We start from the raw sequence: 24,964 nt of genomic DNA, 5'->3' as shown, positions 1-24,964 counted from the left end.
TGATACATGTTTAAAGGCCCGGCCTTTGCCAGTCCAGTTGTGGTATTAAGAATGGAAACTTGACCCACGTAAATTAATACAATTCAACTGTATGTAAAAAAAAATATATATATATAACAACAAAATACAACATATACGCTAATAAATAATGTTAAAGGTGAGGTTACAGAATGCAACCTTTTGAGCACCCCCTCAAATCCCACCACCCGTTTTAAGGTGCAAGGGAGGGGAACAGTAGTCATCACCTTTAATACAAAATGTGACTCTCTTGTCTAGAGTCAGTGTTTGGCTTGTCCCTTCTGGGCTACTGTAGGAACATGGCGACACAACATGTCTGCCTCTGTGAAAGGAGACCTGCTCTCTATGTAAATTTAAAAGGCCCATTTTAAGATTAAAAAAAAATGGCATTTTCCTGGTGCACACCAATGACAATATGTTTATCAATACTATATTTCATTTCTGCTAATTTTACACATTGCACCTTTAAATAAGATTCTGTTAATAATCCATTAATAAAAAAAGACTTGATTAGTGGTGTCAATGGGATATTTGCAGGGCTGCGGGGACACATTTAACAAAACTTGTAACAACTGGATTAAATCATCTGCAGAAAGTATCAGTCTAAATTGTTCAGTCTGGAGTTGCGGTGTTGTGACTGGGGCCCTCTACAGATCAGTACTGGCAGAAAGCAGAGCCAGTGCACTGTTCCACTTCCTGTTTGTGTTTCAGAAACATCAGATCTATGTTTCTTGTTCACATGTAGTGGATGTCAGAAACTGCAGCAGACCTGAGAACATGCACAACATCTGCTTTCTGTTTACCCGCATAATCTTGTTCAACAGGCATTCCTGGCTGAAAGGTGCTTCAAGGGTCTTTTCACATAAGCCTTTTAATGCTGGTTGGCATGATGAGTGCTTTTGCTGGTTAGTCATGGTGGTGGACTGCAACTCAACAAATGCCATTGATACGCAAGTGTCATCACTGATGAAGTGTTCTACATCTAATTTTTTTTCCTTTCTTTCCATCCTCTCGATTTCCTCCATCTACCATCACTCCATGCTGCTTTTCTGCTTTTAATTGATTTCCACGCTCTATCAGTAAACATGGTCTTTGTGTCACAGTAAGAGCACTGCTTGATGTGAAGACTCTTTCTGAGACAGCAGATGCCCTGGTCAAACTGGAATTCATTCTTTTTACACTGAAATGTCTGTATGCTTTTTGTAAAATTGTGAATTCCAACAAATCAGAAAACTATTAGGACACTAATGGAGTGTGTTTGTGACGTGTATTATCTCAAACAACAACGGCTCAGGCAGTTCTTATCTTCAGTGGTCTTTATGTATCATACCACGAGTCTTAACGTCGTCGTGTGTTTATGTATTTTAGCGGACGTGTGTCACATTGTCCATGCTCAAAGTGTCCTTGCCTTACTTCCATTGTGGATGTCAAACAGTTTGCACAAAGTCTTTCACACACAAATACTGAAAAATTCACTGCTTAACAATTGCGTATAGCAAATGTTTTGTTGAATTGTTGTAGGAACTCTTGAAGCAATGTTCAGGGGAAGAATTTCCTGACACACTCATCACCTGCCCTCCACAATCAGGGCCAACACAATAGCGCCAACACAATGGCATAAAACAGACTCAATTTGCTGTCACCATAGACACCAAGGCATAATAAGCAGTGGAGTGAGAATGACAGTGAGGTTTTGTTTGGCCAGTGTAGAAATTAAGGTCATGAATGAAATAAGGTTTCTGTAAATAAACAAGGGATGGTTTGTGGTGTTTTAAGTGTTGTTGCAGTGCTTAGTTATTTTGGCAGATGAGGAGCAGGGGTTGAGAGGAATGAAGGGTCCTGATGGAGGCCTAGTGGTCAGCAGCACAGTATGGGGTTCAGTCTGTGTATTTGGGGTGGTGAGTGGGGGTGAGCTAGTCTGTCTGCGATCCCATCAGCCCTGGGCTGAGCTCTTAATGCGGCCCTGACGCCTTGCTGGCGCAGAGTCCATGCTGCCTCACATCTGGAGCCAATTAAACTTGAGGGGCTGTGACAGAGCCCCCCCACCACCACCCTCTACACTCTTGCTCCTCTGTCCAGCGCAGCTCCAACCACTCTCACAGTTACATTCCTCCAGTTCTCACACCACCACAATTTGTTTTTGTCAGTCCTTTCCTCTGCTTTCTCCTCTGCCTTAGAAAAACACATCCTCCCCAACGACCAGGATTGCCCTTTTATATCAAATCGGCTGATAAAGAATAGTATCGGGCCATAATGATGGTCTCTGGCCATGTAATCTTAGTGTCCCCCCAGGATCTGGCTGGAGATTTTCATTGCATGGTATCCCTCATCTCACTACCCTCATTTCCAAAATGGACAAAAATGTGGCTGTAAAAACTGTCTCATAAATGAGACATGACCCAAAGTCATTTAGCATTTCCACTGTGGTGTGTTATTATTTCAGCAGAGTAGTGCTATCCCAGGTCATGCTTTCCTCTGGTAGAGTACTGGCAGTAAACACCACTTGTGAATAAAGCACATTTAGCACCAAATCAGCTTTTACAGGAGTGATTTGTGGAGTGCTGCTGCTTCCACAGGAGAAGCCCAAGGGACATACCTGTGTGTGTTTACATGTGTGGCTCAATTCAACATATAGGTTCCTATACAGCTTTACTTGAGGGGAGTTTGGGGTCTTGTGACTGCAAGATGGGGGTTAGTTCTAGTAGGCTACTCGGACCCAGTGACTAATGGAGTTTGTGGTTGTACAGGAGGTGGGGTGGGGGTGTATACTAGCCCTGCAGGATTTCTCTCACCGGGGTCAAAAAAGTTGGGAACAGGCTTAACCATTTCTGCACCATGCTCTCCTTATTCCCCACTGCCCTGTTTGGCAGCAATGCTATGGTTCATTAGCTGCAGCTATAGGGTGTACCTGGGCAGGGAGCCAGAGGATTGAGCTGCCCTGGGTTACACGAACATAAATTGGAGTGTAGACTGTGAAGTGAATGTGGAAACTCTACAGGTGGCTGAAATTAAGTTGTATACAGAGAATAAGACAGCACTGAATTATGGGAGGCTTTTGGTAGCTGGCCTTGTGTTTGTGTGCAATAAAACGATGGCATCTTGAGGAGATACATTAGAAGTGCACCATGCATTCATGCCTGAGTGTGTCTAAAACATGCATGCGTCTCTGTGTGTACATACACACAGCACACAACTGTGTTCCTATTTGGTGTCTAGCCGTGTGGAGTTGCAGACATCTCCCATGGGTGCATAACTCAACATTTGGCCATGACGACCACTTACAGAGAGAAAGTTAGATTGGAATGAGGAGGAAGGGATGCGGGGCAAAGAGCCACAGGGTTGACAGACAGAGGGAGAAAAGGTGGGGGACCGCTGGTAGAACAGAGATACTGAACAAATCATACTGGACCATAAAAATGCCAGTTTTGGCTCCAGGGTAAAACAAAGGAAGTAAAATATACAGATTTGTAAAACTGCTTTATGTAAGAGGCAAGCAGAGAAAAATGAATTTAGCAGTCTTACTCTGCCCTCTGCTGGACACTGAACAAAATAACTTTACGTGCATGCTGTTTTATTGAAAATAGTAACATTCATTAATTACTTTTTGTATATTGTCTATGGAACAAAAATACCATTCACTCTAAGGTGTTGGACTGCAAATGATATGCTAGAGTCAATTTATATTAGCATGTTTTTCCTGTTGGTCCAGGTGATCTACAGTATAAATTTCTGGTCTGGCAGAAAGTTTCAAGTCTTTGCTGCTGATAGTTGCACCAAGGCAATACACTATCTGACTGCTTTAGCATTACAACCTTCTCTGCCATGTCTGAGAGGTTGTTTACAAGACAGTCTGCATCCCAGGGATGTGTAAGATCTGTAACCCGGCTCTTTATTTATAACATATGGAGGGCTGACATTTGGCAGAGTGGGGTTAGAGGTCAAGTCTAACACCAATAAAGTGGAGACTTTGATCGTGGCATTTATGGATGGGGCAGGCACAGCACCCTCAACGGGGGAGAATAGCTTTAAAAAAGAAAAGAGAGAGGGATAGCAAATTTAGGAGGTCAGACTGGAAAGAAAAGATGACAGAAGGGAAATAATTTAGTTCAAATGTGTCTCATAAACTATCACTTTGGGATTTATTTTTAATTACCAACTAAAATTTCTCTTGGTTATTTATTTACCACACATATCACCATGAGGAGTGCTATACAATAGCAGAAAGCTGGGCAAGACACTAAACCCCTTCTTGCTCCCAGTGGCTGCTCAGTGTTGTGTGAGTGATTGTGTGTATGATCCAGTAGACAGGTCATGCATGGTAGTGTGTGTGTGAGTGAGTGTGATTGGGCAAATAGTGTCAAAGTGCTATATAAGTGAAATTACAGGCCGTCAAATTAAAAAAGAAAAGCATTCTGGCTTTGCATTTTTAACAGGGCCTGTAGCGCCATCATGCGTTTCACTACATCAGACAGCAGATGGCGCTATTTTCTCTCCCAGCACAGGACAGGTGAACTGCCTCACCTCCTTCAACGATCAGAGCGATGCATCATGGTCGGTGTGGTCCCAGAGTCCTCTAGCTTCAACCAGAACTACAAGTTCAGTCACGTGACACATCGAACGAAACGCTGGCAGGTGGTTTAGTTTCGTCTTGTGCTTTTAGTATGTGCATGCGTGCGCGTGCGCGCGCTCCGTGACGAGTAATGCGGAACTGGTGCCGCCTCCTCAGCATGTCAATGTTGTGGCTTCCTTTTTACTGAAACAGGTTCACACCGAGGCAGCTCAGTGTTTGCAGCGCCCACTGAGGATGAATGTGACTGAGCTCCAAAGAGGACAAACTTAACTTGTTGTTGGCCAGCTTTAATGTGACGGCGGAGTGGATGGTTTTATACATCTGTTTTATTTTTTTTCACTTCTTGAGTGGTTTTTAGTTTATTATATGTTTAAGTCAGTGGGAGAAAATGAAGTTTAATGGTTATCTGAAGCTGCGGATCGGGGAGGCTGTGGACCTGAAACCCACGACCTTCTCCCTCCGCCACACAGTTATCTTCAACAAAGCCAGCCCGGGCCTGGACCCCTACATTGTGGTGAAGGTGGACGACTACAAAATTGGACAAACTCTCACGAAGCAGAAAACCAACACGCCGACGTACAACGAGGAGTTCTGCCTCAACGTGAACAACGGGAAACAAATTGAACTGGCCGTTTTCCACGATACTCCCATCGGATATGATGACTTCGTGGCCAACTGCACCATCCAGTTCGAGGACCTCATCACCACGGGAGAGACTTTCGAGGGATGGGTGAGTACAAAGCAATCGGGACAGTTGCACAAATTGTGGGGAAACGGTGATGTAAACACGTTTCTCAACGCTCATAACTTTAAACAGGGCCGAATAAACCTTTTAGGACACCCAGGGGCACAAATCCCCGCCCCACAATCCACCCCAGAGTAGGGGTGGGTGGTAACAATCATTGATTCAGATTTGATCCAGAAATTCCAGGGCAACAAGCACTGACACCAGTCTTATTATTATTCTATATGTGAAAGCAGAGTAATGTATGAGCTGAATAAGTCCCATCACATATAAGATAGTACAGCTGCAAGCAGGTGGACAGAGCACACTGAGGCCACCCTGAACCAAAGGGGTCCTAAAGTAAGAAGTCATTTCTGAATGCAGTTTGAGCAGGCTGATTAATGCATGTTTGTTTTCATGTCTTGTAAATCTTCCAGTGGGAAATAACAAATGATGATGTTGTTTAGTCTATGAAGGTAGTGACTTGATTTCTGCAGCAGAGGATGGTGCAGACACTACTGTGAACGTGTGATCTAATGTGTTTTTGTGTATCGATTTTATTCGCACTAGTATCGACACTGAAAACACTTTATTCACTAAGTTTTAAGAAAAGCAGGCTCATGGATAAATTTACCAAGTTGGCCTACAGGACACAGGACACAGGGGGGTCAGGGGTTGGTTTAGTTACTGTTCTTGTCCGTGCAGGTAAAGCATTTTTCATCACGAGCCATTTCCTGAGTGTCTGCTGACACAAAATACCTTTTATATTTATTTTTGTGTGTTTCCAGAGTGACTTGTTGTCTCAAAAACTGTAAAATTGTTGTCAGTTGTTCACACAGTGACATTTGTAAGTGATCTACAACTTCTTAAAGTTCCCATAAGTTCCTGTCTGCTCTAAAAGATTTGACACCTGCTGAACTGTATTTCAGGTCAGGCTCAGAAAACAAAACATGCTAATAAGCTCGGGGCAGTGTGCGAATGAATATCACTGACACTGTGAGTAACTTTGCCTGTTTTTCAGCCTGATGATTGCGGGATAACACCCTCACATATTCAACATCTTAGCCTGGTCAGTACGCGCTGAACGGGAACCTTTCATCTGTCATTTTTATTGCCTTAGAAGCTGAGTACGAGCTTCAACATACAGGGTCTCAAACCACAATTGCTGCTTTTCTGGGGAGGTGTTAATTCTGTTTCTCACTGAATGTTACACCACAATGGAAGGTGCACAAACAAAATCACTTTGCTAGAGTCAGCACAGCATTTGACCTGCCTGTACAAACAGATGTATGGTGACATAGACTCTAACATAAGCCACTACAGCTGAATGTAACCTGAACCTGCCCAGGCCGGGAGCAGGCTGAGGTGGTATCGACTATGTAGCACTTTCATTATCTGCAGATTTGTGTCTTCTCTGAAGACGTATTCTTCAGAAACCGAGACAGATCTACTCTAGCAAGCACGTTTTTTATAAAAGCATTGTCAATATTTTCTAAATCGACACATGGGAAGCACTGCATTTCAGTCATGAAGGAAAAAACACACTCGTCAACCAGTGAATCATAAGACCGAACAATGACTATACAGGAGCATCAGTGTGAAAAAGATGAAAACGAGTCCTCGTCAACAGAAAAGTGCATGTAGATACAGTAAATAAGTAAATTTAAAGAAATGAATAACAAATTGAAGTTCTCACCGTGACCACCTCACTAGTCTTCTGCTTGCAGCATTTTTGTCACATTGCATCAGACTATTACATTAAACTTGGAGTTGTGTTTCAAAAGCAAACCATTTATTTTTCAGTTTATTAAAAAGTAACACACGTAGTACAAAAGTACAGCAAAAAATGATGTCGAGACTGCCGTGTGCAAACCTTTTACAAAGACCTCAGACACTGAGGGGAAGTGGCATGAAAGTGAATCTTGGTCTGTAGTTTTAGAGGACGATGGCTTTCTTGCATTAAGACGTGCATTTAAAGTTGTTATCTAAACTGTGGTGGCTGCTTCTTTGCATAGAAGTGCTGGCCTGGTTTGTTTCACATGTGAGGCACAAGCCTCCACACGCCCACACTGGTGTTTATCATATCGTTCCCACCATCTGATGATCAGTGCTCAAGGGCTCTGTGGTGCAGCACTCGCTCTCTTTTGACTCTTGTCCAAATGCTTTCAGTCCTTTCATTCAGCGCATTCCCTCCCTTCTGTACATGCAGTCTGATGCACTTAGACCCCACCAAAAAGTTTTTGCTGATGTTTAGTGAATTACAAGCTCAACAGCAGCACAGTGTTACTCAGCAGCTTCTTTTAACTTACGTAAGGGCTGACACCATCAGAGACATTCACCATGTGACATTTAGACTCACATGGACCATTTCCTTTGCCTCCCACCTGCTGACACTACTTAACACTGCGTTGTAACATCTTTGACTTTTTACTCAGTTATTTGAGCTTTTTTGTTTCAACATATATGGGCTATAATCAGTACCAAGGTATTCTGGGGCTTGAAGTGATCAGTGCTAAAATAAAGGCCGGTTAACTGTGGCCACTTAACATTTTCCAGGAAAATGTAGTGCTTGCTCTACTGAAAGAGTCCTGATCGCTATTTCTAAAAAAACAAAAAAAAAAAACAAAACAAAAAAAAAAACTTCCTCTTCTATGATGCAGCGTTACATGTTCTGCTTTTTAACTGTAGCATCATGGTGCTACAGTCTATAGTCATAGACTCTTTTTTTCCCATGTCTAAGCCCCTTGTTCTGTGCAAATCAAACATACATTGACATATATTCTAAAGTCAATGAAATTTTTTTTTTTTTTTTTTTTTTTTTTTTTAGCAAAAAAAAAAGAAATTGTTCATTCAGAGGCAGCAGATGGATGATAACACAAAGGGAAAGGGTGAGAAAACAGAAGATTACACACAAGAAGGAAGTTTTGACAGTGAACAAGTTAAAGTTGTGGTCTTTGACTGCAGATCTAGACAAATGATATGAGGAGGTAATTGAAAACATCTTTGGGATGATGTGAGTTTTATACTAAATGTGTCAACCCAGTGGCAGCCTTTGACAGGTAATATGCCACTGTTTTGTGGTCACTGAATATTTTCCAGAGACAGTTTCTGTGTAACATAAATAGATTTCTCTAAGAAACACAGAAGCTTATGTTAACAGTCAGTGGGTGCTGCAGGAAGTGACTTGCTCTCTCTGCCATGTCCAAAAAGACCCTTTTCTGTATGTAGGCTTTTTTTAAATGCTTACGTGGACATGGGTAAGTCATCATTCACAGCTGAGTACCAGGTCACCATAACCCTCTGCAACCAGCCCAACCTGCCTGACCTGCTACGTTGTCCTACTGTCGTGGTGTCCAAATTCCTCCAACATTACATAGACACTGAAGAATGCATTGGTGCATTTTCTGCATTTCAGTCTATCACAGGTGATGGAATGATACTCAAAACACATACCATCTTACATATGGTGTGTGTGTGTGTGTGTGTGTGTGTGTGTGTGTATATATATATATATATACATGTATGTATACATGTATACAAATTTTAACTATGAGTTTGTGTTGTGTAATTGTGGTGGACATTCATATCTGACTGTTTTATACCTGCAGATGGACTTGGAGCCGGAGGGGAAGGTCTTTGTCCTTATTACGCTCACTGGTTCCTTCACTGACGGTAAGGCTGCTTTCATGCATAATTATCACCATTACACTTCTTCTTTTTTTTTTTTTTTTTTTTTAGCCATGCTTTTCACAGCTCAACAACTGTATTCAGTTTTCTACTACATGAAACACTGTCCACTGTTTTATTTCCTGTGAGACAAATTCACCTTGTTAATAATAGAGACAAGGGAAAATAGGTGTGTATGCATACATACTTGAATGTGGATGCTTTTGTCTGTCTCATGTAGGTTGATATGTTCCAGGTATGTTCAGGCTAATCTCACTAGTCTGTTGTGATGAAGGGTAGTTTTGCTTTCGTCAGATGTCAGATGTCTGTATTGGGCATTTCTGTACCTAAGAGATGTGCACAGTCTTTAGGCCAGAGAGGGCAACCATTTAAATAGAGAAGCAGTTTGTGTCTTTACGAGTTTGATCTGACTTATGTTAACTTCTGTTAAGTTCCTCTTTTGTCATGCCTTAGTGTGCGGCAGACTGTAACGTTGCATTTACATATGAAATGAATGGTTTCTCGTTGAAGTTGTTCCTGTAGTTTCTTTCTGTTTGTGTTTTTTGTTATTTGTTTGGTTTATGTGTGAGTAGAGTTTTGTTTTATTTTTTTAAATTGTGTTTTGCCACATGTACAAGACCCTCAGGCTACATGCTCAGCTGTTTTATGATCACTTGTTACTCACTTTACTAGATTTTTTTTTTTTTTTTTCCCCCTCCCTTACCTTCTGCAGAAGTAGTGAACTGCAAAAAACACTAATAGAAATCACACACTCACAGTGATTGCTAGTGAGTGCAATTCTCAGTCATCAGTTGGGCTTGATAGTTTGGTTAAAATCAATATCACATTGTTAATGAGAATCTGTTCTACTACTGGGATATATATGAACATATGGCAAACGTGTGTAAAGTCACAGCATTAAATTGATGTTTCGTCAGTTCAAACTACTGACAAACAAAAACTCGAACAGGTTACAAGAAACGACCAAGATGTACACATCATACTTGCAGTGTACTCAAATGTTCAGTGTGACTCTAAAGCCCCCTCTTCACACCACTACCACAAATCTATGTTGTTTGCAGGGGTGTAGAGGGGGCTCAGCAGACGTGACTTTGTAATGCAATCGTGGTTTTCGCCTCACAAATACCTTGTTGTTCATAGATAAAGCACACACAGTAAACCATGCACAAAGGTGAAAGCTATATGCAACTTTAGACACTTATAACTTTTAGACTATTATAACTTTAGACACTATGATCAATATGGAATTTTTGTTTTATTTGTTATTTAAATCATTCTGTTCTGTTGTAGCCATCACATGAGGAAGATGTGACTCCACATTGTTGTCATTTAAACCACTTTTATAGTAAATATATTTGCTAGTTCCAGGTTTGGAGATTTGCTGCTAATTAAAGTTTTATATCATTTTGAATTAAATCATTTTTGGACTGTTGGTTGGGCAAAACACATAATTTAGGATGCCACTATGGACACATAAAAATTATTTGCAATTTCCTGGCATCTTAAAAAAATAAGAATTCATTATTAATAAAAGAAACACTTAACATTGAGTGGAAACTTTCATTTAAAGCCCTGTGGGACACATTTGCCTGTTTCTCTGCTATACGCTCCACCTTCTTGTGGAACTAGTCGCTAATTTTGTCTGTCTGCTGTTTGATGCTTGGTAGGTGGTGCAGAGTGGGTGTAGAGTGGGAGTTTTTCTAAGCTGGAAACAGCTAAATGCTGTGGCCAAAAATGACACGAGTAACGAGAAAGCACCAAAACAGCCAAGCTGTTGCTGACGTAAACCTCATAGTTACATGATTATTTGTTGGTTTTGTCAGTGACCTATTTTACGCTGAGGTGATGATCTACTTAAAAAGGTGTTTTATTTTTGCTTTAAATAACACTGATCAGTTATATGTCTTTGCTCTCGTCTATTGTTGCCAGATGATGCCGTAGTAAAAGAGAAGGCCTTCAAACAGTTTTCAAGAAAGCGGCAGGGAGCAGTGAGACGCAGGATCCACCAGGTGAATGGGCATAAGTTCATGTCGACTTTTCTCCGGCAGCCCACCTTCTGTTTTCACTGCAAGGAGTTCATCTGGTGAGAAAGTTAATCAGGGACGAATCGCTGCTGCCTGCGCATATCTGTGTAGACTGTCAACTTGACCTGGTTGTGTGTCTCTGTTATAGGGGCGTCTTTGGAAAACAGGGTTACCAGTGCCAAGGTTAGTGGACCTTATTTGTTCATCTCTGCCGTATAGTTAAACATACAGACACGAGTTTGACGTCAAGCGGTTGTCTTTTCAGTGTGCACCTGTGTTGTTCACAAACGATGCCACCAGCAGGTCGTCACCGTGTGTCCACGCATGAAAAATCAAGCAAAAGAGCAGGTATTAATAGTTTGACTGTCAGCTAAAGCAGTTCAGTGTGTGTCCAAAGGTTTCATGTACTTAAGCATGTTGTTGCTGTTATTTCACACTTTTGAGCTATGGTTTTTGTTTTATACTGTGTACATGATGGCAGACCTGTTAGCCTGCTCAGTCCTATACACACACACACACACACACACACACACACACACACACACCTGGTTAGCACCTGCAGTTGATCAACAGACTGGATTCCTGTTTCTGTATTGAGCTGGTCACTGAACCTGAAAACTGTTCAGTACAGTTTTTCATCCATGCTTTTTAAAGAAGTTTATGTTTCTATAAATACAACTGTGCTGTTTCTGGCACATGAACCTGCCTTTTGTTCTGTTTTCTATATTTTGCTGAACTTTGGAATTTATTTTCCTTGACAAAATTTTAAAAAAAGCAAATGACACATTAAACTGAAGCAAAGACACTGTGAAAAAATGGGAACTAAACATTTTTCACAGTTTACACATAGTTTATGGTTATTTAAAATACACACACACACAGTTGAACGCACTGTTGCGACACAGAGTGGTTAGTTCAAAGTGTCTGCTCTCCACAGCCTATGAACCAGGGCTTCAGCATCAACGTCCCTCACAAGTTCAACATCCACAACTACAAGTCGCCCACATTTTGTGACCACTGTGGCTCACTGCTCTGGGGAATAGTCAGGCAGGGGCTGCACTGTAAAAGTAAGTGCCAGTGTCAACACTTGTCTCACAAGCAGCATATTAAATGTCCTCATGGGTTTTTCATGGTTATTCCTGTCTGTGTGTCCTCTCTCTTCAGTCTGTAAAATGAATGTTCACATCCGCTGTCGAGCCAATGTAGCACCCAGTTGCGGGGTCAACAGTGTGGAACTGGCCAATAAGCTTGCAGAAATGGGTCTGCAGGCTGGGGGACTTGGGAAACGCAACTCAATGGTACAAAGGCTGAGTTTTTTTTGTTTTTTTGTTTGTTTTTTTTGTACAATGAAACAAAAGTGTGTCAACCTTACCTGAATCTGGCTTTAGCAGGGCATATTTAAATGGTGTTTGTTTGTTTGTTTGCACTGATAGGCCAAAGGTGTAAGCCCGATGATGCCACCCTCTGAAAGAAGAGAGAGCACTGAAACCCAGCAGCACACCCCTAAGCTGGGTATTTCAGATTTCACGTTCCTTCAAGTGCTTGGCAAGGGCAGCTTTGGCAAGGTGGGACCATCAAGAAATCCTAATGGGGCAATACTCAATGGAATGATGTGCAATGAAATGATGACCTAAGTGATAAATAAGGGAGAAGACAGAATTGCAGGGGGCAAGAAGAAAATGTACCTAGTGTAGACTGGAAGCATTTCATTTCAAAATATTCATTGAAAGGACTTTATAATAGGAAAACATATCACCAGTATTTCCATTACCAGAATAAATTTTCAACGTTTTCTAAAATGATTTTGTTTCACATGTTCTGAAATGGTATCAGGATGTCCACTGCTCGTCTCTGACTGTGTGCATGTTGTATCTGCAGGTGATGCTGGCGAGACTACAGAGCAAAGAACGTGTGTTTGCGGTCAAGGTGTTGAAAAAGGACATAATTTTGCAGGATGACGATGTGGAGTGCACCATGACAGAAAAGAGGGTGCTGTCACTGGCTCGCTGTCACCCCTACCTCACACAGCTGTACTGCTGCTTCCAGACACCGGTCAGAATGCACATATACACACTTATTGTGTCTGCTTTCACCAGCCTTGCAGAATTGCAGTTTTCCTCTACAACCACCAGCAGGTCAATATTTTAACTGAGAACTATCTTGACATTTAAATATAATCATGTTGTCCAGAGGATGGGCCACTCTGTCACCACATAGAGTTAGAAATTTGAGTTAGTGAGATATTTCAGTAAAAAAAAACAATCTGTTGGATGGATGGACAAACATTGTGTCTGCTCAGAAGGTGAACTGGCGCCACCATCGGGTCAAAATTGTAGTGTACTAGCGTATTGGCCTTTCTCTTTAGTGGTGTTATTCAAACAGGCAAAGTTTCATGTACATGGTAAACATTGTACGTGCCTCAGAGTCTCTGGTGTTGCTGTAGACTAAATTTGTAACAGTTCAACTAATTTAGCTTCAGACCAAATATTTCACAAACCAAGTTGTGGGATAAAAAGGCGCTGTTATTTTTTTAACTAGAGCATTGTATAAACAAAGCCCTCTTTAGCACCAGATGCACCATAAATGACATATTTAGAATGCTCCACAAACATGAGATCTCTTCCTAAATTGCTGAAGATGCTGCTGCTGATACAGAACGGACAAAGTCTTTGCATTCCACATAGATCTGTCTTACAAGTGCCATAGAAATGTTATTGTCTTCACGAGACAACACTTTCATACTTACTGCCTTGCTTACCCTTAAATTTAAAAGAACCAAAACGAGCTCCATGTTGAAATGCGTGAAGTGATCAGCAGGTGGCAGCAGTTCTTCAGTTTCATGTTTGAGCGTGAGGTTGTGAGTGGGAGTGAATGAGGCTCTGCTGCCAGAGCTGTTCTTCCTGATGCAGGCAGGCCACTCCTAATCTGCTTTAGTTGTTTTCAGTCATCGCTGTCCGACTTTACCTTTGATCCAAATAGAGGCATAGAGGAGCGTGCCATGAAGTGAAACGTTCAATCAGTGACACACCCTGACTGATTCAAACCTAACAAACAACCATAGAGCAGTGTTTATACCACAAACACACCTCCTCTTTGTGTTTTCTAAGACGTCTTGTTAGACCTTTCTTGAACCCACATTTTCTGGTGAAAGCACCCAGGAACTCTTTTTAAAAACATGTCCAAATAAAAATGTGAAATTTTATGTAGTGTTGAATTTAGTTGCAGTATTATGGATTGTTTGCATCCTGATGTTTAAAAAGTATTTTTGTGATGTTTTTTTTTTTCTAATCTTTAAGTGTGTGAGCATGGAAAGAGTGGAGAAAGGAGATGAGGAGGTGGATTATGGTTAGACAGTGGTGAAATGGGCACATAGTTTTTCTTTCACCAAAGGATGTGTCTCAGGAAAATACTTCTGAGATTTCTCATGAGTTTGCTCATCCTATCCTCGAACAGCAAATAAAATCTAGACTTGTATGTCATGTAACCTATCAAATTGACCAGGGTTTGAAGAAAGCTTTGAGAAATAGACTAAGACGACTAAACTTCGGAAATCCCAGAGGCAGCATTCATTGGCTGTGAATTTAAAAATGTTGTTTAAGTAACCAGGTTTTTGAGATAAAATATTGATAATTTAAAAATGATAAATCGTATTAGTAAAACCAAAAAACAGAGACTATTTATTTACAGTAAAAGATTGACTCAGCTGACAGAGCAACACCTTCTAGTTAAACGTTATATCTGTAATCTCAGGGTAAAAAAAAACTGACCACACTAAACCAAAGAGCCATTAACCTTGGTCAGCTGTGGCTTCATGTTCTGATCGCTACATGAAGCTTTTTGAGCAGATCATTGCATCACATTCTCCTACAGTGATCCCCCCTCCCAGGGTGTCTTTTTCTAGGTCACATATCGACCATGGCTTGTAATGAGAAAGAAAGATTTATGGGGTCGATCGGTATTTGTTTTTGCCCCACTGACTTTAAACTGCAATTAGTTCCATAGGAATCCATTAAACAGACGTGCAAAATTAATGAGAACCAGTCATTATCATTCTTAAAGTAATCTTGCTGTCATGGGCGCTTGGACTGTTTAATAATATGGGAAATTCTGTGGGGCTGGTGTGGTTTGCATGCTCACATGTAAATATCGTCTGCTTACTTCCTTTTTGCAGGACCGTCTCTTCTTTGTGATGGAGTTTGTGAATGGAGGCGATCTCATGTTCCACATCCAGAAATCCAGGAAGTTCGAAGAGCCCAGAGCACGTTTCTACACGGCAGAGATCACTTCTGCTCTCATGTTCCTGCACAGCAAAGGCATCGTCTACAGGTTTGGATCGAGGAGTTGCATCACTGACTATTTCTTTAATCTGTCTTGTGAAAACCATTGTAGGAGCCAAAACCAAAATTTCTGTTATTCTTTCACAATGAATTAGTTAATTTCATAATGTATATACAGCCACTATTTTTATCACTTCTGTTGTCAGTGCAGTGCACTTCTGTGCAGTTCTGGGAGACACAAACATACAGTATAAATCAGTTTACCATTGTAGTTTCCTCTGACTACTGACGTGATCCCTTAATATTTTTTTTCCATGAAAATCCTCCTAGCAGCTCTTACACCCAAACACTTATGCTGCGCATCCAAATGTTCAGTTCTAACTTGGCCATCACTTATATTTCCACAGGGTGCTGGTCATGCACGTAACCTAGCAATCGACACCTAACTGCCAGCCTTGACAGCATGGTTACAGTTTTCATTTTTATTAATATTCTGTTTTTTTACATGGTCGTAATTATATTGCTCCGACTCCAGGCATTTAAATGTTCTTTCAGACCTTTTAGGATGCTACTCTCAAGTGAGTTGGGTGTCAGAGCAGTGGGCACCCTGCCGCTACATGATAAGAGCATCATGTGAGCTAACGGTAAATCTTGAGTTATATTTAGTGGTCCATGTGTTCTGTGTCAGCCTGCTCCACATGGTATGATTGTTAGCTTAAGAGGCCACACGCAGTTTGCGAGCATGCTACAGCTAAAATAACAAACCAAATAACAGCTTGCACATCAGGCCATTGTAAGAACAGTGAAGCTTGTGCTGCCTCCTTCAACTAAAACTATAGTCTTGCAGTCGTATGAATCTTGCAATCAGATATAAAAGCCCTGCAGTAGGACATATTGTGGTGTGTAATATTTTTTTCACCCCGACCATTAACGACATTTATGAAACTAGAAGCAGGGAAGAGGATATTAAAAGACAAATGTGAAGACGTTGCTAAATTATGACTCATATCGCAGTGTTATCACCTTGATTTGATGTTTACTTCCATACAGAATGCAGCGGCAGTTGGCCCAGGATGTATTATTACCTTGTGATCACAGCCAAAAAAAAAAAAAATTTCTTTTTGTGCGTCAGTGTTTGTCAGAACTTCTTCTTTTCTTCTCTGGAAATTTTCATGTTAAGTGTAACTGTCTTTTACCAGGTCAGCTGTTCTTGGAGTATAACAAAGCTCACTACCTCAATGTTGTCAGTGTTTCTTGTTAATGTGGGTGCCACAGTGTCTGACTGACCCGCTTCCCACAGAAAGAGGTTCAAAGTCTAAGTGAGACTTGAGGTGGCTGGATGAAAGAGTACAGGAGCACTTATTATAGTAGATTATCTGCATGTGTGGTCCTGTGTAGTTCAGTGGTGGTAAAACTGGCAGGTTTAAGGATTCATTTCTTACTGGGCACATTCACACGAATATTTTACACACCAATAGTAATGGAAAGTGCTATGTTGCATAAAATAATTTGCAAATTAGCAGAATTGGACGATATATTGACAATGTCTGGAGTGGAAACCTTCAGACATCCACTCAGGGCTGAGTGGTCGTAATGTGTGAGCAGCAACGTTGCTCGCTTTATGGCCTTTTAGGCTGTGAGGAACAGGCACCATGAGTGTCTGATTCAGTATTATGCAATCAGCTTACAGTGAAGAGCAAACCAGATTAATCCAACCAAAGCAGTTTTGAATAACCAGCAGTCTGCTTGTTTTATTTTCATTCAGACTTTGTTTCTATGTTTGTCATCCAGTTTTACGAATATCACCCAGAATATCTTCTTTTTGCCGAAATTAAAATAGGTTAAAATAATATCGCTTTAAAGTTTTATGCATGCCCAAATCTTGTCATTTACTTCATATATCTTCTGTATCTCTATAAAATGACCTTGGGCTAATGTTTTGTCAGCTGGTTACAGATTAGGGCTCGACTCCATAGCCCACACTCAGCAGGTATAATCTCTCTGTCACAAGACAAAGCATAAGCTGACATGGACACAGAGCAGGAGATTTTTCCAGTGTTTAGTTGAAGAGAAACCCAAACAGGCAAACATTTTATTTTCATTTTAAATCAATGTTATTAATTGAGGGATGTTCATGTTATTGTTTTGTTTGTTTTTTTTTTATTTGTTTTTTTTTTGTGACTAAAAAGCATTCACGTTATTAATGAGTCATAATAATTCCTGGTAACAGGCTTACAACACAACACAACAGACGAAGTGTTGTAATTGTTTTCAGTCTAGTAACCTAAGTAATAAAACGTGTAATGCAGTTAAACAAATAAGGGTAGCTCAGTATTCATTCCAGCCGGGTATTTAAATGATTCTTAGGTCAGGTACGTTTTATTGCAGGCAGAGTAACTTATGATGTTCTTCAGTCTCCCCAAAACTGAGGACCAACATGTCATTTTTGTTCAGCTGTAGCTTCACTTCATCACATCCTATCAAGGTATTAAAAAAAGGGCCTGACTCAAGGGCGTTACACCTAACATAAACTGATAATAATACATGCTGAAGTGTCTAGCAGCAGCCATTGAGAGTAAGCATTTAGAGATAAATGTACTGGGTGCAGGAAGGAAACAAGAAGGCCTTTTTGGTTGTGAAACATGTAACTGGCATGATTCAGGGCAACTAAAGGCAGAGTCAGACTGGCAAATGAGTTTAAATTGAGGAAAACAGCTCATAGGCCCTCTGGAAATGGATACCACTAATCTAAGATCAAATCTTGTGTTGTGGTCACAGACACATTGGCTTCTCTAGTTTGTGGAGCTGAAAGAACCATGGGAGGATGCAGTAGAAATGGCCTGCTGGGAGGAAAAAGATTAGATGATGGCAGCAGAAGCAGAGGAGAGTGGTTGAAAAGCAACGATCTGTCCAGTGAAGGTTAGCAGATGTTGTTGTCAAATCATATTTTCCCTTATTACTGAGTCGGGCATAAGAGAGCTGAGGCTGAAACAGGTGGTGAAACCATGGCTGAGCCTGCAGTTTTAGTAACACCGGTAATTGAGATACTGCCCACCTGATTACCAATAACCTTACCTGCGCTCTCGCACTAAATCACAAACTAATTTTGACACCATCACACTTTAGCTGGTAAGACAGTTAGTAGTGAAATTATTCAACGATGGTGATTGGATAAATGAGGGGCCTGTCTCTCTGATGGGATTGCCTGGCAAACTAGTTTGGCAACCTATTGTAGTTTAATATGAGTGAATGGAAATTATAAAGCCGTGACAGGCTGCCAAGTATCTGCTATTTTCTTGGTGAGGATTCAAAAGCACTTTAAATGTGCAAAAAGTCAGAGTGGCAACTTTCCTATATAACTACCCACAGGACGTCTGCAGGTAATTGATTATGGCTGAACCATTGAGCAGGCTGGGGCTTTCAGGTGAAACTGCCCATACAGTCAATGGAGCCAGCCATGGCAGCTCGGCCTCAGCAGATACACACAGATGTGAGTAAGTCAAGGCACTGAGCATTTTCTTATTTACTTGTTTGGATGAGGGTAAGAGATAAAAGTGCTTTTAAAATAAATTAGATTAGTTTAAAGGTACAGTAGGTTTGAGCTAGAGAATGGTATCGCTTGTAATGGGGCCCAGCAGATTTGCAGAATTTAGGGGCATGTCAAAACATAATTTCATAGGAATGCTCAACCAATTTTGGGTCATGCAGGTGTCTGCTAATAACTGCATCATAATTAACAAACACACCTACATCATTTTTTTTTTTCCCCCTATAATAGAGGCAGTTCTCATCTGAATTACCATGCTGTTACACACAAAAAACAATAGCTCCAGTTTTTGCTTTCCTGGCAGCAAAATAAATACTGACATCAGAGCGCTTTTTCCCTTCTTACCAGCCTAAATTTGTCAAACATTTCTTGGCTGTCAGTCTCTACCACTCCCACAGAAATATTGCTGTCCTCAGAGGACCTTTTCTTTTTGTCTCGCCAAAAATTTCTACCTACTCACACCAACAGGGGTATGAATGTAGAGTGAGCACAAACTGACATGCACGTTAATTTTTCTGTTTCTCTGTGTTTCTTCTGCCTTTCAGGGACCTAAAGTTGGACAATGTTCTCCTGGACAAAGATGGCCACTGTAAGCTGGCAGACTTTGGCATGTGCAAAGAGGGCATATTTGACGGCGTGGCCACAGGGACTTTCTGTGGGACCCCGGATTACATTGCTCCTGAGGTCAATATCTACTCTAGTGTTGTCCAACATAACAGTGTACACACAGCAGCAGTCACACTCATGACTGAATACTGTTGGGTACTTTATGCTCCACAGGATATTTTAAGATATTTTGGTGCTGTTCTATGTATTTCGGTTTAACCATCAACAAATTGCAGCAAAGAATAAACTCAACCACATTCAGCTTCCTGCAGCCCAGGTCCTCTGAGTTCACATGATGCAATTCTCAGTCCCATCCTCTCTCCATCACACCACCTCATTAAAACAAACTCTGTGGTTACTGCCCAGCACTCCAAACTGCCTCCTGACTAACTGTAAGACAGGGCACCTGTGAACAGCACTGTTGACTTGGCCAGCTGTAGTCCTCTCATCAGAATGCAGCTTAACAGGCGACCTGGTTTTCATAACGACTGATTAAGGCGGTCTGTTTTCTCATGTTTGACAGACTTTTCTCTGACCAGGCCTGTGTGTGAGAATTTGTGAAAGGCCTCTTTGCTGTCCTCAACGCTTACAGTGCTCCTCAGTGTAGCCTCACTGGAAACACACTATTCCAACACCTCTGCTAACTGAACCTTATGAACTGTTGCTCATTTTGCTGTGAGACTCTCTGAAGCTTCTTTTATTGGTGTGTTGTGCTGTTTTTCCGTAGATTCTCCAGGAGATGTTATATGGGCCCTCTGTCGATTGGTGGGCTCTTGGGGTGCTACTGTATGAAATGCTGTCAGGACACGCCCCATTTGAGGCCGAAAATGAAGATGACCTCTTTGAATCCATCCTCAAGGAAGATGTTGTTTATGCATCTTGGCTCAGTACAGAGGCAGTGAATATACTCAAAGCCGTGAGTCTGCATCTATTCATTTTGCTTTTATAATTAATCTTTACCCCAAACCAAAAATTGTGTGGATGAAAGCCAGGTCTCACTGTACTCTGTTTTTGGCAGACATTTAAGGAAATGTCTGTGAAGCTTTTTTTAAACTGAACTACTGAGGAGGAAATGGGTTTCTCATTGTATCTGTGGACAAACCCAATAATCTGTAAACATTTACATTTACTAATGACCAGGGCCATGCATTCTTGGATGCTGTAACTTGAGCCTGCAGCATGACGCACTAGTATATCAAAGGTCAGAACAGTTCTGCACTAGACTTCTGTGATCAGTGTTTATTTGTTGTCCTTCAGTCTGACTGACCCTCTCTGACTGCAGAGTGACTGGCAGCCCTACTTAGCTCTGCCAGACAGCTGTTTGGCCCAGCTCTCTTACATAACTATATTAAGGCATGGTCCACTGCCAAGCTCTACAGCACACATGCTATAAATACAATGACACCTTCTCCCTCCATTCCTCCCAGACCAATCTCTCTGCTTATTTTTGTCAAAGCTCCCAGTGTCACACATTACATACTGTAAAGGTGCGTATCAGTGTAAGCAGATTTGAACACTACTGCACTATTTATAGAGAAGGTTGATCAGTTTTAAGGTCACATTCCTGAAGTTCAGTTGTCAGGTTGTTTTTCTTTCTATATGACGTACCACCGGTGTTGACTTATTAATAGTGGCAGTTTATTTAGTTGTGTCAAGATGCTATATAACCAGGGGGACACTGATAATCAAATAAGTCTATTACTTAGAGTTGATATAGTAATTTTTATTGTTGATAAATCATTTCATTTATAAATTATGGAAGCTACCTATCCATCCATCCATTCTCTGTACAGCTTAGTCCATTGCAGGGTTGCAGTGGGGCTGGAGCCAATCAAAGCTGATACTGTGCTGGCGAGACAGATTATCAGTCTCACAGGGCCGACACGGAGAGACAAACACTCACTGTCACACCTGCAGGCAATTTAGAGTCACCTATTAGCGTAACACCAAACTTACATGTCTTTGGACTGTGAGAGGAAACTGGGACACTTGGAGAAAACCCATGCACACAGGATGAACGTGCAAACTTCACGCAAGAAGGCTCTGGGTCAAAGGGGATTCAAACCCATCTTCTGTCTTCTTGCAGTAAGACAGCAGTGCTAACCACAACCAAGAATCTACAATTGTGTAATTTTAATGATTAATAGTTGCAATCACAGCTGTTTGAGTTAGCTGACTAGTTCAGAGCAACAGTATTATTAATATTATTCTGACTGTTTTGTATCTTTCTGCTGTAGAGAAGAACGGCTTCCTCATGTAGTAATGCTGACATGGCAGGTCTGGTGTTGAGGATGGCACAGCTGACGTGGCACCATGGAAAAATGGCACAAGCTTCAGTGTAGTAGTTTTCCTCAGGTTTAGTGTCCTGATAAAAATGTCTGACCCCTACTAGCCTGTTTGTCTCACAGTTAATTCTACTTAAAAGACCATCCTACTCTTAGTGTGTTTTTTTTAATATATAGTTTAGCCCCTTGGCAACAAATTACATCATCAAAATCATGCTTGTGGATGCAAACCCCTGAATGCAACATAATTAGAATCAAACTGCAATGATTCTTTTCCTGTGTCACGAAGGATTCAAGTCTTTGCTTGTTGATTATCATGGAGCATCAGTTGGGAATAAAAACTGCCTTCAAGCAGGGAGATCAATCCAAGGACTATTTTGTGCTCCTGCAAATGTCAGGCATGTGTGATTTAGGTGCTATAGGACAAAACTGTACAAAACCAACAGTAGGATATCCCTATAGTTCAATCCCTCTTTTTCTTTTCAACTTCCCTCTTCGTGCTATTCTTTATCTGCATTGACATCTCTCCAGTTTCCTTTTTCTATACTTGGTGATCCAGGCCCAGATTAGTTTAGGCCAAGTCCCTGTGGTTAATGATGTTTAGAGCCATTTTAATTTTTACAGTTACTTTGTGTTAATCTGCACACTGTCACGGTGGAAATTGATGCCTGTGTCTGAATGACAGCCCAGAGGTGTGCACACAGTAGCTGGCCAAGACAGAGCTGAAAGAGTGTTAGTTTTTTTCAGTTACCCTCCAGAAACAAGTTGAAACAAAGGATTTTAATCTTTAGTTGTAGTTTCTTTTTTCCCCCTAGACTTCAGTGGCAGAGAAGCAGTTGGAGTTCACAAAGTTCTGTTTTTATTGTCTTATCCTGTACAACTCCAGGAAGTTACAGTAAGATACTTAGTCAGACTTCGTTGGACCTAGTTGACTTCTAGTAACTTGAGCAATGTAGGAGGTACCAGGCCAAGTCCAGGGTGTGTTTTTGTGAGTTGGGAGGTGGAGATTTACTGGATATCTTCCTGGCTTGAGTCCAGTTTGGCATTGTTTCAAATAAATCTTGTCTGATCTAGTTAAAGTGTATGGGCCACATTTGCTCTCTTTGTACAGACCATAAATAAATAATCTGTTGAAAACCGCTTCTTCCAAACAGTCTGATTCTACTTTGTTTGTGTTTCATTTTTATGAAAATGTACAGATTTTTTTATTTGAATCCTTATTTATGCATTTATCTGTCCTTTGGTTTTGACAGTTCCTAACCAAAAACCCAGCCCGACGACTGGGCTGTGTGGCCTCAGAAGGTGGAGAGAGCGCTGTGACCAGCCACGCATTCTTTGCCGACATCGACTGGGAGAAGCTAAATCAGAGAGAAATAGAGCCACCCTTCAAGCCGCGGATCGTAAGTTACATGAATGACTTGTCATCAATAAATGATAGTGAAGACATCCAGCAGACAGTGTACTTTGGATTTCTTGCTAAATGTTTTCTGCTGACACATAATTCTTTATTTCCCATCCAGAAAACACCAGAGGATGTCAACAACTTTGACCCAGATTTCACTCAGGAAGAACCCACGCTCACACCTATCGATGATCCTCTGATACCTTCCATTAACCAGGAGGAGTTTCGTAACTTCTCCTTTACTTCACCTGAACTGCTGGAGACCTAAAAGTCTCCCCAGTGGTCCACCAGCCATCCTGAACTCATCTCATTCTTCCCAGTGTGTCTGACTTGATCTAAGACAGTTCCCAGTGGCACGTACAGTATGATGCTGTTAAATTCCCCACAGACATGAGGACGCAAAGGGCCGAGGAGTCAGGCAACACACACTTGATGGAAGCTCGGACTGAACTTGATGAACTCTCAATCAAACAGTGGTGTCATCATCTTTTGAAATTTACACCATTCCTGCGTCGATGTAGAAATCCTTTTCACATACTGTGTTGTAAACTTAATTGACAAAGGCATACAATCTCAACATTTTATTGTACATTGTCTTTTATGCAAATGGTTGAGTTTTCTGCCAGATACTTCAAATGAAGAAGCACTTTTTGGAGCATAATGGCATGCTTTGTGTTTCATTTTCGCTCTAGCACTATCCAGGCAATGGAAAAAAAAAATCTGTCTTAACCAGGATGACAGAGATTCCCAGAAAAGTCAGGCTGCCAGTTAAAATCCTGGAAGGAGTGAGTGAACAGATGAAATACTTTCTCAGTGATGTGACTGGGTTCTGGAAAAATACAAACACATACAGATTCACTGGGTGAGCACAACTTGAGTGCCCCCACTGCCAATATAAATGGATAAAACTTGAAATGAAGCTTATAAAACAGCAGTACGCAACTCAATATGAAAAAGGTTAATTTAGTTGAAAGTTTTAAGTAAAAAAATGTGGATGATTTGTCAAAGCTACTGGAGTCAATTTCAGATAATAGGGAATGTTTATTATTTATTTATCAGTCACACCCTGTAACAAAAACTGCATCCATCTCAGTGAACCTCTGAGTGAAATTTGATCAGCCAGGCATGTTGAGGATGATGCAAGATTTCAGAGGTGAAAGCACTGAGGTGAATCATGCGGACTGTGAAATATCTAAAAGTTTGTAGATGTCACCATAGAGTTAGCTAAACTGAAAAAGGTTGGTATGGTTTTGGCCAGTTGCCAGAATCAAATGTGTTCTTTGTGTGTCTGAACGTTAGTCACTCTGCTGCTGTTCTTGCACACCCTCTTTGAAAAAACACAGAGCCTTTGTAAACCTCTTGGTCATTGCTTTAGTAATGGGAAATCACACTAGGCCAAAGAAAATGAGATTAACCTTTGCTACAATGCGACTAGGAGACAACTTAAAACCCTGCAGTACAGTAACATCATGGCATCTGCTTCAGCAGAACATTTTGTCATCGCAAACCAGTAGAGAATAAACAGGAAGCCACACAGCGTCATTACTGTCACCTTTGATAGAAACAGGAAGACAGAAGAAGGAAATAATCATCCATTTTCTCCTGCTTTGCATGAACATAGATCATTCTGTGTTGTTGGTAATACAAGTTGAAAATGTTAAATAAAAGCAAGGGAGGAAAGGGGAGAAAAGTAAAAGGTTGCTCTGAGAGGAATCTTGTGTGCTCCATGCTGAGGCTGCTCAGAAATGAACAAGCCTGGCTGTGTGAACCGAGATGGACTCTTCCTGTTAATTTGAGGGGAGGAAACCTTCAGCCTCCACAGCA

The 24,964-nt window shown here is 41.1% G+C and overlaps 1 protein-coding gene across 1 annotated transcript; it reads left to right on the top strand.

Moving 5' to 3' along the window:
• Nucleotides 1-4,768: 4,768 nt before the first annotated feature.
• prkcha (protein kinase C, eta, a) lies at nt 4,769-24,836 on the top strand. The gene is made up of 14 exons (XM_026326491.2): nt 4,769-5,318; nt 8,921-8,984; nt 10,929-11,082; nt 11,172-11,206; nt 11,289-11,371; nt 11,961-12,090; nt 12,188-12,321; nt 12,457-12,588; nt 12,902-13,075; nt 15,195-15,349; nt 19,393-19,531; nt 20,181-20,369; nt 22,992-23,138; nt 23,259-24,836. Exons 1-14 carry the CDS (start codon nt 4,977-4,979, stop codon nt 23,406-23,408), a joined length of 2,028 nt encoding a protein of 675 aa, XP_026182276.1. The 5' UTR covers nt 4,769-4,976; the 3' UTR covers nt 23,409-24,836.
• The last annotated feature ends 128 nt before the right edge of the window (nt 24,837-24,964 follow it).

Source organism: Mastacembelus armatus, chromosome 22 (assembly GCF_900324485.2).
Source record: "Mastacembelus armatus chromosome 22, fMasArm1.2, whole genome shotgun sequence".
Taxonomy (NCBI): Eukaryota; Metazoa; Chordata; class Actinopteri; order Synbranchiformes; family Mastacembelidae; genus Mastacembelus; species Mastacembelus armatus.
This window is presented reverse-complemented; position numbering and strand designations above follow the sequence as displayed.